This window comes from Exophiala spinifera (genome assembly GCF_000836115.1).
Source record: "Exophiala spinifera strain CBS 89968 unplaced genomic scaffold supercont1.4, whole genome shotgun sequence".
In the NCBI taxonomy this organism is placed as follows: domain Eukaryota; kingdom Fungi; phylum Ascomycota; class Eurotiomycetes; order Chaetothyriales; family Herpotrichiellaceae; genus Exophiala; species Exophiala spinifera.
The window spans coordinates 3,464,096-3,477,446 of NW_015622516.1; the positions used below are offsets into that span (position 1 = coordinate 3,464,096).

A 13,351-nucleotide genomic window follows, 5' to 3' on the forward strand; every position below is an offset into this window, starting at 1 on the left:
TGTCTTTGGATCCGAACTCTCTCGACGTGGCAGATTTCTTCTGGACGTGGAATCTTTGATTGACCTTTCAATTCCGTACACGTACAGTAGTGTAGTATTTACCTTGTATGTACGGGATTTCTTTCTTCTAGGTATACAGTACACAGCAGTCGGCTATATCACATCGGCGATAGCGCAGAGAGGAGCAGAGAATACGAAAACCACCACCAAGCTAGCTCTTCCATCTTCATCTTCATCTTGAGCTTCAGATTTGCCATCTGGACAATCACCCAAGTCATTGTTGCTCACTCTCCTTCTCCATCTCCATTTCCCCCGGCTGCCGCCGCTGTAGGAGAAGTTGTTCCCTCAAAGCGCCCTCGGCGTGATTGCTCATGATCAACGCCAATGCCGTAACGGCAGGCAAAACGCTCGCGGCCAGCACCGGACCGGCAGTGGCTGCGCCCGTCGTTGCTCGTGTTGCACCCGCATTGCCCTCAAAAACGCCGATGGCAGAAGCTCTCTGCTGGGCACGCTGCGCAAGGATCTTGGCCGCTTGCTTGGGGAACCAAACCCGGCTGCCCAACACAACGGTCCAAGTCAACAGTGCCAGAGCGCCCGCTTGGTGCGCGCTCGCGAGGTGCGTCGGGACAAGGTACAGCAGCGTACATATGCCCAGCGTGACCTGCAGCACGGCGAAACCGACGACGCCGTGCACGCCCTTCTTCGCGGCTCTGGGTAGAACCTTGCTCATCGTCTTGCCGCGACTGAACGCCCACAACGCCATGACTGCCGTGAAGGCCGTGGTCGCGAGGATCCGGTGGTCCAGCTGCACCAAGCTGGGGTTTTCGAGCATGTTGCGCCACCACAGGTCGCTTCCGTCATCTTCGCGCGAGTAGAACTTGTCCCACAGCTCCGACCTGGGTGGCGTCAGGCCCAGACCCATGTAAGGAAACTCATTGTAGATCAGCCCCGCGTCCAGCCCGGCGACGAGGCCTCCAGACATCGCAGTGATGAAGATCAAGCCTGCCAGCAAGCCCACGTACCGCTTGAACGGCCTGAGAGCGGGGTTCTTCAGCGCGTCGAGGACACCCTGGTGCGCCTTGTCCGGTGCCGCTGCCGCCGCGGTCTTGAGAATCTTGTTCGTTCGAAGAATGTCCAGTCCGTTCCACAGCATGGCAAGGTAACAAACAAACGCGGCGCCCAGGTGCGCCGTCAACCGGTACTGCGAGACGCGCGGATGGCTTCCCGGCGCGAACAGGTCGTCCTTGAGTCCCGACTTGACCATCCACCAGCCGATGAAGCCTTGGAAGCCAATCAACCCAGCGATGCCGAGTAGCCTCACGGCCATGTTGCGCGACACTCGTCGTCTAGCGACAAAGTACGCCGCCGGCAGAACGAACGAGAGACCAATGAACCGGCCCCAGAGTCTGTGAATCCATTCCATCCAGTATATACTCTTGAACTCTTCGAGCGTCATGCGCGAATTGAGCATTTTGAATTCCGGCGACGAGCGGTATTTGGCGAATTCGGCCTCCCAGTCTTCCTGGGACATGGGTGGGAGGGATCCCGTCACGGGTTTCCATTCCGTTATGCTGAGTCTGTAAGATTCCTGTTAGCATTCAAAAAGGTATCCCCATAGAGCATAGGGCATAAATAGTAAGAAAAGGTCAACAGAGTGTTGTGTGAAACGCACCCTGATTCCGTGAGCCTCGTGAGGCCGCCAAAGACCACGATCCCAAACACACTCGCGGCACTGCCGAGGAGCCAGTATGCCACTGTGTTGGACGATGTGTCCGGGAACGATGACGACGAAGATGATGGCCCTGCCTTCTTCTTGTTGCCCGTATCTGCATCGCCAGACTGCGCTCCCTCATCCTGCTCTACGGCCTGTGTGGCTCTTGACTTCGCAGAGGCCGAGAACGAGCGACACTCAAATCTCCTCTCGGCATACGTCCTGACGCTTGACTGTGTGCATCTGTCCACGCTCTGTCGGTAGATCGATCTGGTAGATTTCCGACTGAAGGTTCGGCTCGGCGTGATTGGACGAAGCTGTACGTTGCGATGGCTGCAGTTGAAGAACCGCTTGGACAAGCCTGGCGCAGCTTCGCGCAGGGCTCGCGCAAAGCCTGATCCGGGCAGCATACCTTGAAACCTAGGGTTGCGTGCACTGCTGCATACCCAAAAGGAGAAGAAATAAGGTGCAGGTTCCCGACAAGTTACAACCTACTGGTATTTGATGAGATCTACAACACTATTTCCGTACGAGTTTATTGACGGCCAATGAGAGAGCTTACAAAGACTCCTGCACACGGGTCAGACCACCCACATCCAAGGGCAGAGAGTATCACCTGTTACCAGTAGTGTACGGGGCAGTTGGTAAAAAACGGCTCGTGCTGACCGTAGACGTTGAATTACGTCGCACAAAAAAATGAGTATGATTGTAAATGGAATTTGATTGAAGCATCGATTTGTTGACACTTATACACACATACAAAGTCCGCTAATAGCTGTTTATCATCAAATAAAATTCGTCGTCATGAGCCCCAAAAGGAATATTAGGCGGGATCAGCTTGGTGGATCAGTCAATAATGATCCAAAATATCGTCAACAGCACTGCCCTGTCTTTGAGGTGGTGCTCGTCCTTGCGGTCCAGACATCTGCGGTCTGAACGGCGAATAGCTTCTTGCTGGCTCATTAACACTACGAATTGTGGCATTGGGTGGTATCGAGGATGCAGGAGTCATTGATCGCGGCTCCTCGGAGTATGGTATGTATCCTGAAGCTGACGTGGTTTGTAGCCGAGGCAATGTTGGTCCTCCTGATGGTGTCATGGCCCGTGGAGGCAGGCTGTTGGGCGTGAATGACCGGTCGACTGGTGGTGGACCACCTGCCGTCATGGATCGAGGAGGAGGTCCAGTTGGTGTGAATGATCTCTCAGGGCCTCTGACGGGAGTTTGCGCCCGAAATTGCGGCCCAGGTAAGGGTGACATGCGGCCTCTTTCTTCGGAGATACTTCGAAAGGTAGGTCCGACCGCGGCTGGTTGACGACGTCCCATCGTGTCGACGCCAGGTTCGGAGTTCGATCCAGACCATGAAGGCGCCTTGGAGGACGTAGAGCTCCGATCGTCTGGGTAAGGGAGGCCTCCAGAACTATTCGGGTTGTATCGTGGGAGAGAGCTGTTGGACATGCCTCTGCCAGGTGCCCGGAGTGGATCCATCTGATATGATCCAGGATCATGTCGATTTCCTTGCGCTGTTCCTGGTCTAGGTGGAGCTGGACTATATGAGCGCTGAGAGAACTGGGACATGCCTGGGTTTCGATTGGATGATGTGTTGCCGTACCAAGCACCAGCGGGATCCTGCCCTGGGTCTGGTAAGGTGCTCATTTCTCCTGCGGAGTTCATTAAAGGCGCATTCGACGTGAAGCTCTCAAATGACGCTGTCGAACCATGTGTGACAGTGCGCATCGGCATTGGGGGTCGAGAGGAGATATTTGGCAGGGTTGGCAGTAATTCGTTGCTGTTCCTGCCTGTTCCTGGTCTGGATGTGTATTCAGGCAGAGTAGTCATTGTCGTCTGTCGAGATAGACCGGGGAAAGAGTCGACTGCATCGGTGCCGAGGTTGGGGAGAGTAGGCTGCTTCTTGACATCGAGTCCTTCTCGTGCAGCCTGCGCCTCTTGACGAGCTCGAAGTTGGTTTTCTTTCCTCAACGCCTTGTCTACCTTGGTTCTCACGATCCTCTCCATCCTTCGATTGATCTTGTTGCGGCAATAGCCCGTGAGGCCTCCATCGCGGCTTGGGATATGATGCCAGAGGAAGAGCAGATAAAGCACCACAGACACCATCAGACTGATAACTGAGATGACCCAGATGACAAGTGTCCACAGCATACCGAACAAGACGACGGCCTGAAGGTGATTTGAGTCTGCTAGGATGCCGATATTGACAAAGAACTGGACAACGGGAGAGTGTCCATCATCAGGGGCGTGCTCGCCAACTGGAATCAGCTTCAACCTCAACACTGAGTATAGGGTGATTGCATTGATCACTTGTCGTGGGCCTTCGGCAAACACAATTCGTAACCATGCCTCGAATGAAAAGTAGGCGAACAGCGCAACGTAGTCGGCACCCTTCCGACTCTTGGTCAACTCGGCAAACACCAAGAATCGTTTCCAACCTCTTCCCTGTCCCCATCTAACTGATTGTACTCGAACCGCCAATGGATCGAGATAACTTTTAGCCACTCCACCTTGTTGGATGACTCTAATTGCCCGCCACCACCTGTAAACAAGGAGGATGAAGGAGAGGATGATACATCCCGCAAAGATCCATCGTGAGATGTTCAGTGGGATTTCTGGCTTGATCTGTCCGGCCCATCGATCGAACGCGAGTAGTTGGATGGCGGTAAAGGTATCGACTCCATAGACGGAGATGGAAACGACACCCATAACAAGGAGGTAGCCATAGGCGAACGGTGTCCAGCACGAGGAAGATTTGAAGTCATCGAGATTCTGCAAAACATGTCAGTCCGGAGCTAGACTTTCTGCTTCACTTGCAAGTACTGACAATGTATTCCCACTTCTGTTCCGCAGTCAAGGCACCGAACTTTTCTCTATCACCACCGCAGCAACCCATAATGAATGTAGTATTGAGTTCTTGTGGTAGTTCGCAGTCAACTGCGGCCGGGCAGCAACTGAAGATGATGCAACGGGAGGATGACCAGGTGTGTGGCAGGTATTTACGGTTGTGGCCACGAATTCTGTGTCTGTTGGTGGCAGGTGTTGTAGCACGGCTCAGCCGTTGGTCAGAGACAAGAGTCCAGCTCAATTGCCTGGGTTTCGCCCTCGTATTGAATGGCTTTATCTCATCTCTTTCCAGCAAACCTCACGGGTGACACGAGTATCACTGTTGATAGGAGATGCTAGACGATCGGTTCTCCTTCTTTTGGTGGTGCAAGATGCGAGGATGCGAGGATGAGTATGCCGTAGCTGAGGAACAATCACAGGCCTGGAGGCGCGTGGTTGAGTGCAGACGGACAAGAAGCACAGGGACAAGGGTGGCTGGGTTGAAAGAATGGACTGGGCTCGATGTGGACCGAGCACCCTGAATGAGAACAATGACAGAAATTGAGAGGCAAGGAGCGCAGAAGGTGAATTTCTCGGTTGTATGGAATAGCGAAGGACTTGATGAAACAATGGAAAGGAGAGTGATTGAATGCTGGAACGGACGAGTGAAGAGAGTGAGCAGCAAAGGATGAGTGAATGAATGAACGGGTGTGTGAGATGTGTACCTAGGGACACGGAGTACGAGGCCTCCCAGTTAGTCTACAAACAGGTGCCCTAATGAGGACTAGAGCGATGGCCCTGGGGTCTTCCGGGCATCTGATGAGATGCCAATGGCCGAAAAGCACCTGGCGTGGAGCCCGTAGCCCCCCAAAGCGCGGGCCATCTCAAACAAGAACTGACAAGACTATGCCTACAACGGCCTAACGCCCAAGCGCTTTGGTCCCCTCTTCCCCTGGGCCCGATCCTCAAACACGCCTCACATCAGCAAGCCCTTCTGTCATTCGTGCCTTGGTCGGATCGGCGCATGCAGGAACCCGTGGGCCGTTCGGATGCTTGTTTTATGAATGGATATGAAGCTGGTCTTGGCCGCAGCCAGAGCATCAGCCAAGGCATCGGGAAGAGAGGCCTCTACCAGGTAAATTACTCGCCCGAAGATCGCATCGTCCATACTGTAGGTTTTGCCCATCACCATATCCTCTTGGCCACCATTTCATAGCGCTTGACTTTGTCAAAAGCCTCGACTCCATGTCCTTTGTCTTTTTCTTTTTGCTGTTTGTTCTTGTCTCGCTCCTCTTTTTCTCGCAGTGCCCGGAGACCTGCGGGATCGTCTTCGTAAATCCACCTTCTCTTGTCCTCGTCCACCTCGACCACTCCCCAGCCGCCTACGCGGCGACCTCCTTCCACGTGGTGAATAGCGTTCTTCTCCCGTAGTTTCATAGAGTGATATCGAGATCTAGCGAACGCTAGAAGAACCATCCCTAAGACCAGCTTGCACGCCAGCAAGATCAAAAACAGCAGAAGGAACATGAGAACGGTTGTCATATGGGTCACAGCGCGAGACTTGGTGATCACAGTTGGTATGGAACGAATAATGTCGTCGACTGTTCTCGAGATCGCTGCACTTGTACTCAGAGGCAAGGTCGACCGTGCTGCAGAATAGTCTTCGTATATACTTGCCAGGCTGGTCGATGAGCTAGGTGCAGTTGAAGGAACCCACGCCGCCATGAACATTTGGTACGTCTGCACGCTTGCTCGGATAAAAAGACAACTCAGAGGGATGACAGGAAGTCCCAGTCTTTTTGTGAGATTTTGGTCGCCAAAAGCATTTGTGTAGTAGTCCTTGGCCAGAACGTCAAGAAAGCGGTCGTAAATCGCAGGTCGCGTGTTGTTGAATTTATTGATATAGGCATGCTTCAACCAATCGACCAACATCTCCGAACCCAACACAACAAGAAATGGACCCAATACTTGGCTGACAGCCGGCGCATATGAAGTGATCGAATTCACCACTGCTGGCAGGAGAGTAAAAGAACTTGGTAAAATCGAGCTGGCTGACTTTGGAGGGACTGCTGCTGTCAAGGGAAGACTGCTGTTGCTAGAAGCAGGCGCTGATGTTGTCGCAGACGCGGAGTTCATCAGCGCACTGAGTCCAGAGCTCAGTCCTCCGGTTTCAACGATATTGCGAGCCGCAATAATGACAAGCATGTGCCATAATTGAAACCGCTCGACAATGTCCGCGCAGGTTAGCTGGAAGAGATTCTCCTTTTCGAATTTCTTGAACACTGTGCCCTTGATTTCGACAAACTGGTTTGACATCAAAAGTGTAATGAGTGCATTGGAGTACGAGTTGACAGCGACGTTGAGCGTAATGACCTGGTAAAAGAGGGCCACCGAATGAATGACTGTATAAACAAGAGCAAGTACAAACAGCCAGAAAGGCCGTAAGATTTTGCTGTGACCATCCGGTTTCCGCTCAAGTGCTTCACGAGAGAACAAACATTCGAGAACGTCTTGTCCAATCGCGGAAAACAGTCGATCGCACACTTCCAAGATGTTGTAGATGACGTAGAGTTTGATCGCTGCTTGACCGCGAACCCAATGATACATTCTGCTGGCATCGAGTCTCAACAGGACTACGCAGGTGGTGAGGATCAAAAGGCCCCTCAAAAGGTCCGCTTTATCGTCCGGTAGCAGCGCCGAGGGGACTGATTTTGTTCGCCGATGATGTCTGTTCTGCCTGCGGGTTTGTAAAGATGCGTTATGAGTGGACCTAGGTTCCGTGGCACCTGGTTCTGATACCTTTCGCGCTGTGTTGGAAGGGATACTGTTTCGCCGTCTATTCCACATTCGACCAGTCCCTTGGTATACAAAGCTGAAAACAAAAAGAACTTCTGTCGACACGTTGATAGTCCATGACTGAACAAGTATGTAGATGGATTTGAGGAGCCGGAGCGGGAGTATGGTGAAGATGTACAGCCACGAATCGAGGCAGGCCAAGATACCAAACCAAAGCACGCCCTCTAGGTGCGGGGGGAGTAAGAGGAAATTCATGAGCCTTTCGATCTTCGCACGTGAAGATTCGTAAGGGAAATCACTGGCAGCAGATCTGTGAATATAGAATTGTGAGGGCCGTTGAGAGGACAACTCCAGCTGCAGATAGGTCGGCAGGGATAATGGGGGAAGGGGGATTGACGTGGGCATTGGAGAGGGTAACGGACGTCCAGAGGACGAATATCTCCTGCCATCTGCGCCCTCGACATGTGATGAAATGTCAGGTACAACAAGTGTTGGGCGAACTCTGTCCGGTTTTTGTGGCGATTGAGCACTTCTGATCGAGCCCGGTGTTGAGATGGCTCGCTTCAGCAGGCCGGGCTTTGGGCTAGGGGTGATCTCGGGATGTCGCTGCCGACCACTGGTCTCAATGGTTAAATTTCGTGGTCTCCTTGAGTCACTCATATCGACTGAGGGAAGAAGAGGCGAACGCAGTGCGACTGCTCGCGTGGGTGCGTCATCTGTGTATACATCCGAAAGCTTTGGAGGGGGAAGAGGAGGGGGGAGTTGGACATTCTGGTGCTGCACAGTCGACTCAATGGCTCGGAGTGGTAGTGATTCTGGTGTGGCCGTAAGGTCTTGTAGTTTGTCTCCCGATAATTTCAGCACATTTTCTGGTCGAGAAGCAGACTCGATGCCTCTGTATGGATCCAGTTTCGTGTGGGAAGACACTCTCTTGCTTACACTCCCGGGAATCTTGCCCGTGTGCGCAGATCCGTTCGAAGGGGATTCGTGTGCTCCATCATCGGTTGGATCGATATGTCCATTGGTGCCTTCTAGCAACGAAGAGCCAGTCAGGGGTTTGTCGTCATTCATATCATTACTGCGTCCATCAGGCGAGTTCCAACCCAATTTTGTCTCCCTGGTCATGGATTCCTCTGGGCTCTGGGCTTGAGACGAGTCGGCCCGATGCAGACGTCGTATTGAAGATTCTTGCCCTTTGGGCTTGGATGCATTATGGCCGAAGCTGTTCGAGGGTTCGATTGGATTCAAAGGTTCTCGGTAAAGCACGGTGCTACCGTTCGAAACGGAGGTTTGAACTGTGTGCTCGTCCATCTTGAATTGGAAGCGAGTTGATTGGCCAATGAGCCATGGTGTTCACATATAGATGAGCATGGGCAGTTAAGAGCAGTGAGCGTCAGTATGGTCCAGCACGCAATGGCATGTGCAGGTACCCCATACGATGTCGTTGGTTGTGCTCATAGACAAGGGATTAGTCGAAGTGCGAGAAACAAAAGATGTCACTTTTGCGGCGTCCAAAGCGAGTGGCTTGTTATCGATAAAGCCATCATCCCACCAGCCACCATTGACCAGACATCACAAATCATTCGATTCCATCACTCGCCAACTTCCAACTTTCAAGTTCAAACCTCATTCTCCGTATCACCGTCTCCTCTGTGATATCTGTGATCTCTATGCACTCGAGACCTCGCTCAAACTAACAGTAGAGTCTAATTCGACATTGAATCAGAGCCGTCTGGTCCCTGATGTCATGGCGGTTGCCTTGAGGTTTTGAGCATCCTTTGGCTACCTATTTTCATGAAGTAGCTCGAGCTCTGGAGCGCCTTGAAACAAATTATCGAGCTAATCGAGTCCTTAGAATGGATCATGAAGGATTGTCAGGCTGGAGCGCTTCCAGAGATGATGTGGAAGGACTCTTCAGTGACTACGAACCCTCGGGTCCTAATCCAGAAAACCAGAGGTCAGCTTGGAGGGACCCGAACATTGTGGCTTCGCCTTTGCAGTCGTCGCAGTATCTAGCGGATACATCTTTCTCCAGAGTTATCAGGTCGCCGCTTCCACAGGTCACAGGTAGTCCTTCAAGGCCCTTATCGCAACGAAGAGCTGCGTCTGCAAGCCAGGTTTTGGCAAGTAACTATGGTGAACACAGCATATCGACAACTTCATTCGAGCCTCCGCTTCGATCTATCTTCGTATCTGGCCCTCCGACTGCTTCTATCTCGGCAAATACTGCCCTGGCATCAATGAGTGGTGCAATCTCTTCCGGTACCACAGGACCTTTAGCGGCATTGACACACGCTGGCGCTAGCCGTCGAAGCACTAGCCGGCACGGTGATACTGTCCCTTCAACATCTGTGATAGCGAAGAGACAACCTCTCAACAGCTCGGAGAAAGACGTCGATGACCCAACGACCAGCTCTGCGACAAATGCTATGGATATTGCCTCGGCAAGCACCCCAGCAACTGTCTCGGGACTATTTGTACCTGGTGATGCACGGAGCCCAAGTTTGTCCACAGGCCCATCCTATCTCCGCGCCATTTCGGGCGTTGGCCGCAGTATAGGTGACACCTCTACTCTGACCGGTCACCTATTCCACGTTGGTTTTGAGGAAGGGCGCCACTCTGATATAACCGTGCACGCCTTCGGACAAGCATATAAACTTCATAAACTGTTACTGGATCGAGTCCCGTTCTTTGCTTCGGCGTTTTCGGGATCGTGGGCAGAGAGTAGTGCCAAGGAAATGACTATAGTGCCTGAGGATATCGATGCAAACATTACAAAGACCGCATTTGAGCTTGCCTTGAAGAGGATATATGGCACACAGTTTCCACTACAAGAAGAAGAAGAAGCCATTGGACTTTTCGCAACGGGCTGTTGGCTCGACATGCCTGACCTGGTTGATTCATGCGTCGAAAGCATTCTTCGCCAAATGCAGCCATCTACGCTTGCCAGCCTCATCAAGCTCGTTACCAACAACTACTATGGCAAACCGGGAGATCGCATCCTTGCCTCGGCGAAAGCTATGTTGTGTAGGGACGGTTGGGAGATGCCATATGAGTTCTGGGACGAGATCCCTGCAGAGATCATTCGTGAAATAGTCGGTGGTGACCCTTTCTTCGTGCCTGGAGAATGGGACCGATGGTACTTGGCGGTGAAGCTCCTCAACCGTCGTCTTAGAGCCAAAGCCGTCGAGAATGGCCTCGTGTCTCTCGGAGGACGATACATCCATCCCAAGCCGAATAGCCTGAGGTTTTTTGCCGTGAGATTTGATGCCCCGTACCGGATTGCGGGTAACAACCGGTATGTGTCTGAAAAGGACGACGCATGGATTGCGTTGTATACCACACCCGAGGTCGCACCGCTGTTGGTCCTTCTTGATGAAGGAATCCACTACGTGCATCTCCGATTCGAGCAGCTGCAGCAGATTCGCTCTCACCGCGACATTCTTGGGGTTCCCATACTACCAGAAAAGGTGATATCTGATGCTTTGTGGATGTCCATGGAGCTTCGTCAGAAGGTTCTCAACGCCCGAGACGCAGATATTGAGCTAGGATTGAGCGAAGTTGCGGACGATTATGAAGTTGTTGTCGGAGAACAAGAGGCCTCGGCCTTGGTCAAAGGCAAGGCAAGGGAGCAAGACGAGATGAGTGAAATTGGTCTGGAGATGGAGTCTGGTTCCTGGGACGGCAACGGCAAACCGAGGAAGTTCTGGATCCCTGGTCACGATGTGTCCTGCGTGATGGGTGGGACTCGCGAGGCCTGTAGTGCATCGAACGCAACAATTGGCGCCGACTGGAGCACGAATGCAGCCAGGCTGTCGGCAAGCCTCGAGCCAACAGACGTGGCATGGGCTTTCGACTTCACCGGCCAAAACGTGATTGAAGGTGGCAGGCCTCCTTCACGAAACTATTCGCCAGAGGACGCACCACGCTTTAGCCATTATCCTCCGTTTCGCTTCTCTGCAGAGTTCCCCAACCCGAGGTCCCTCAAGGAGAAAAAGCGTATCTACTCGCAGACGGTGTGGTACGCAGGGAGTCTCTGGAACCTCTACATTCAACGCGTGAACAATTCCAAATCGCAACAACTCGGAATTTACCTCCATCGTGCAAAGGATAAGGATCCCAATGATGATCCACTGGCTCAGTTCATTCCTGCCACCGTCGACGATCGAATAGGACAGCTCGAGCGCGAGATGCTGCTTCGGAAGAACGAACGGCGCAACCAGATCTGGAGGATCAGTGAGGCTACTGCTCGGGGGTCGGAACCTGATCGAGAGGATACCCCTTCGACATCTACCGAGTTTGATCCTGGGACCGCCGCCCGCTTTGGCGACACAGAAAGCTCACCTGCCGAGAGTCGAAAAGGCGGAAGTGTACCCACCACCACCACCACCAACAACAACAACAAAACTTCACACATGCCGAGCAACACGGTGGAGCCTGGTGGGGAAGCCAGCGTTCCAGGTTCGCAGATGCTGGATGAAGACGAAGAAGACGAAGAGCTCGTGCGCAGAAACCGGAAATACAATGTTTCCACGATGCCCCCTTATATGGACTCGCGGCCCACGATCCGGACCTATTTCAAGATATATTCGCCTAGCAAGGCTGGTCGGCTGTTGAGCATTTACGAGAGCGCTCCGGATCGGTTCGACGTAAGCAAGAGCTGGGGGTGGAAGAGTAGCCAGATGCAACTCGACGATGGGATGGGTGGGCTGGACGCCAACAAGAGCAGCAAGGACAACAAATTGCGGTATATGGTTGTGATTGGGAACGTTTGATCGGCACATCAGGTGTGTTCTATTATCATCATATATGTAGCAGCATGTGTGTGGTACGGGTGTTCTTGAGGGATTACCGAGTTATGAGCGCCATTTTAGCGACGAGATTGATTGCCCCTGTTATGAGAACATGACAATAATGATGCACAGGGTGAGGAATATGCTTCTCGATCTCATGAATTTGGTGTTGGGTGTTGGGTGTTGGGTGGTTTGCTCAACTCGCGAGTAACCTACGTACATGTTAGGTACGTGGTAGGGATTTTGTCTGTCGATTTGGCACATGAAGCATGCGAATATAAATGTTTTAATCTGTCCGCGAAAGTCCACCACTGCAGAGGAAGAAGCATTGTCTTGTCCACACGTTCTCCAGAACCACCTAGGTCGCATGTTTAGGTCTCTCACTCGCGAAGAACGATTGAATTGAGATTTACTGTAGTTCCCAACGCGTGAATTCACAGCGACTAAACGTACATCCCATCCCTCTGTGCCAAGAGTTCCCCTGTACTATCAGGTATATTTGGACTAAATCAAACTGCCTGACCGTTGCTTCTCAGTGCTGTGGTCTGCTTCTTCGCTAAAATTGAGGCGCGATCCCTTGAATCCATATGGGCACGATCCACGCTAGCATCTGACAATCGTCTGGCAGATGTACGGTATTTGAAGAGGAATATAGTATTGAGTGCGCTATCGATTTGGGTGCAGTAAGATTAACTTAGTCTCGTCGCGTTGCTTACCAAGAAGAGCAATCAAGCAAATCCCCATGCAAATGTAAGTATTCCACGGGCCGAAGCTACGTTCAGGACTGGGTACGGAATCCAGTAAGCAGATGCACCACCTGCTCATGACCACGCGCTTCTGCCGCCTGTAGCGCGTTGCCGTATAGGCCTCCTTGTGCATTGATATCAGCACCCTTCTCGAGCAATATCTGCACCGTCTTCTCATATCCACCCGCTGATGCCGCCTGTAGCGCGTTGCCAAACCTGCCTCCTTGTGCATTGATATCAGCACCGTTCTCGAGCAGTATCTGCACCATCTTCTCATAACCACCCGCTGATGCCGCCTGTAGTGCGTTGCCGTATAGGCCTCCTTGTGCATTGATATTGGCGCCCTTCTCGAGCAGTATCTGCACTATCTTCTCATAACCACCCGCTGATGCCGCCTGTAGTGCGTTGCTGTATAGGCCTCCTTGTGCATTGATATCAGCACCCTTCTCGAGCAGTATCTGTACTATCTTCG

General features: G+C 52.4%; 5 protein-coding genes across 5 annotated transcripts in view; 1 reads left to right on the top strand and 4 right to left on the bottom strand.

Moving 5' to 3' along the window:
* Window positions 1-274: 274 nt before the first annotated feature.
* Window positions 275-2,121, bottom strand: PV08_06472 (uncharacterized protein; the record flags this gene model as incomplete). The annotated part of the gene is made up of 2 exons (XM_016380809.1): window positions 275-1,577; window positions 1,673-2,121. 2 exons carry the CDS (start codon window positions 2,119-2,121, stop codon window positions 275-277), a joined length of 1,752 nt encoding a protein of 583 aa, XP_016236636.1.
* A 440-nt stretch (window positions 2,122-2,561) lies between these two features.
* Window positions 2,562-4,614, bottom strand: PV08_06473 (uncharacterized protein; the record flags this gene model as incomplete). Its single annotated transcript, XM_016380810.1, has 2 exons — window positions 2,562-4,490; window positions 4,546-4,614. 2 exons carry the CDS (start codon window positions 4,612-4,614, stop codon window positions 2,562-2,564), a joined length of 1,998 nt encoding a protein of 665 aa, XP_016236637.1.
* Window positions 4,615-5,729: 1,115 nt separating this feature from the next.
* Window positions 5,730-8,651, bottom strand: PV08_06474 (uncharacterized protein; the record flags this gene model as incomplete). The annotated part of the gene is made up of 1 exon (XM_016380811.1): window positions 5,730-8,651. The coding sequence occupies one exon, from the start codon at window positions 8,649-8,651 to the stop codon at window positions 5,730-5,732; it is 2,922 nt and encodes a 973-aa protein (XP_016236638.1).
* Window positions 8,652-9,196: 545 nt separating this feature from the next.
* Window positions 9,197-12,115, top strand: PV08_06475 (uncharacterized protein; the record flags this gene model as incomplete). The annotated part of the gene is made up of 1 exon (XM_016380812.1): window positions 9,197-12,115. The coding sequence occupies one exon, from the start codon at window positions 9,197-9,199 to the stop codon at window positions 12,113-12,115; it is 2,919 nt and encodes a 972-aa protein (XP_016236639.1).
* A 796-nt stretch (window positions 12,116-12,911) lies between these two features.
* The window catches only part of PV08_06476 (uncharacterized protein), a gene marked incomplete at both ends in the record, with an annotated part of 3,996 nt that continues 3,556 nt past the window's right edge, over window positions 12,912-13,351 (bottom strand). The window contains one exon of the mRNA XM_016380813.1: window positions 12,912-13,274. Coding sequence (XP_016236640.1) covers window positions 12,912-13,274 — 363 coding nt within the window. The remainder of the gene's footprint in view (window positions 13,275-13,351) is intronic.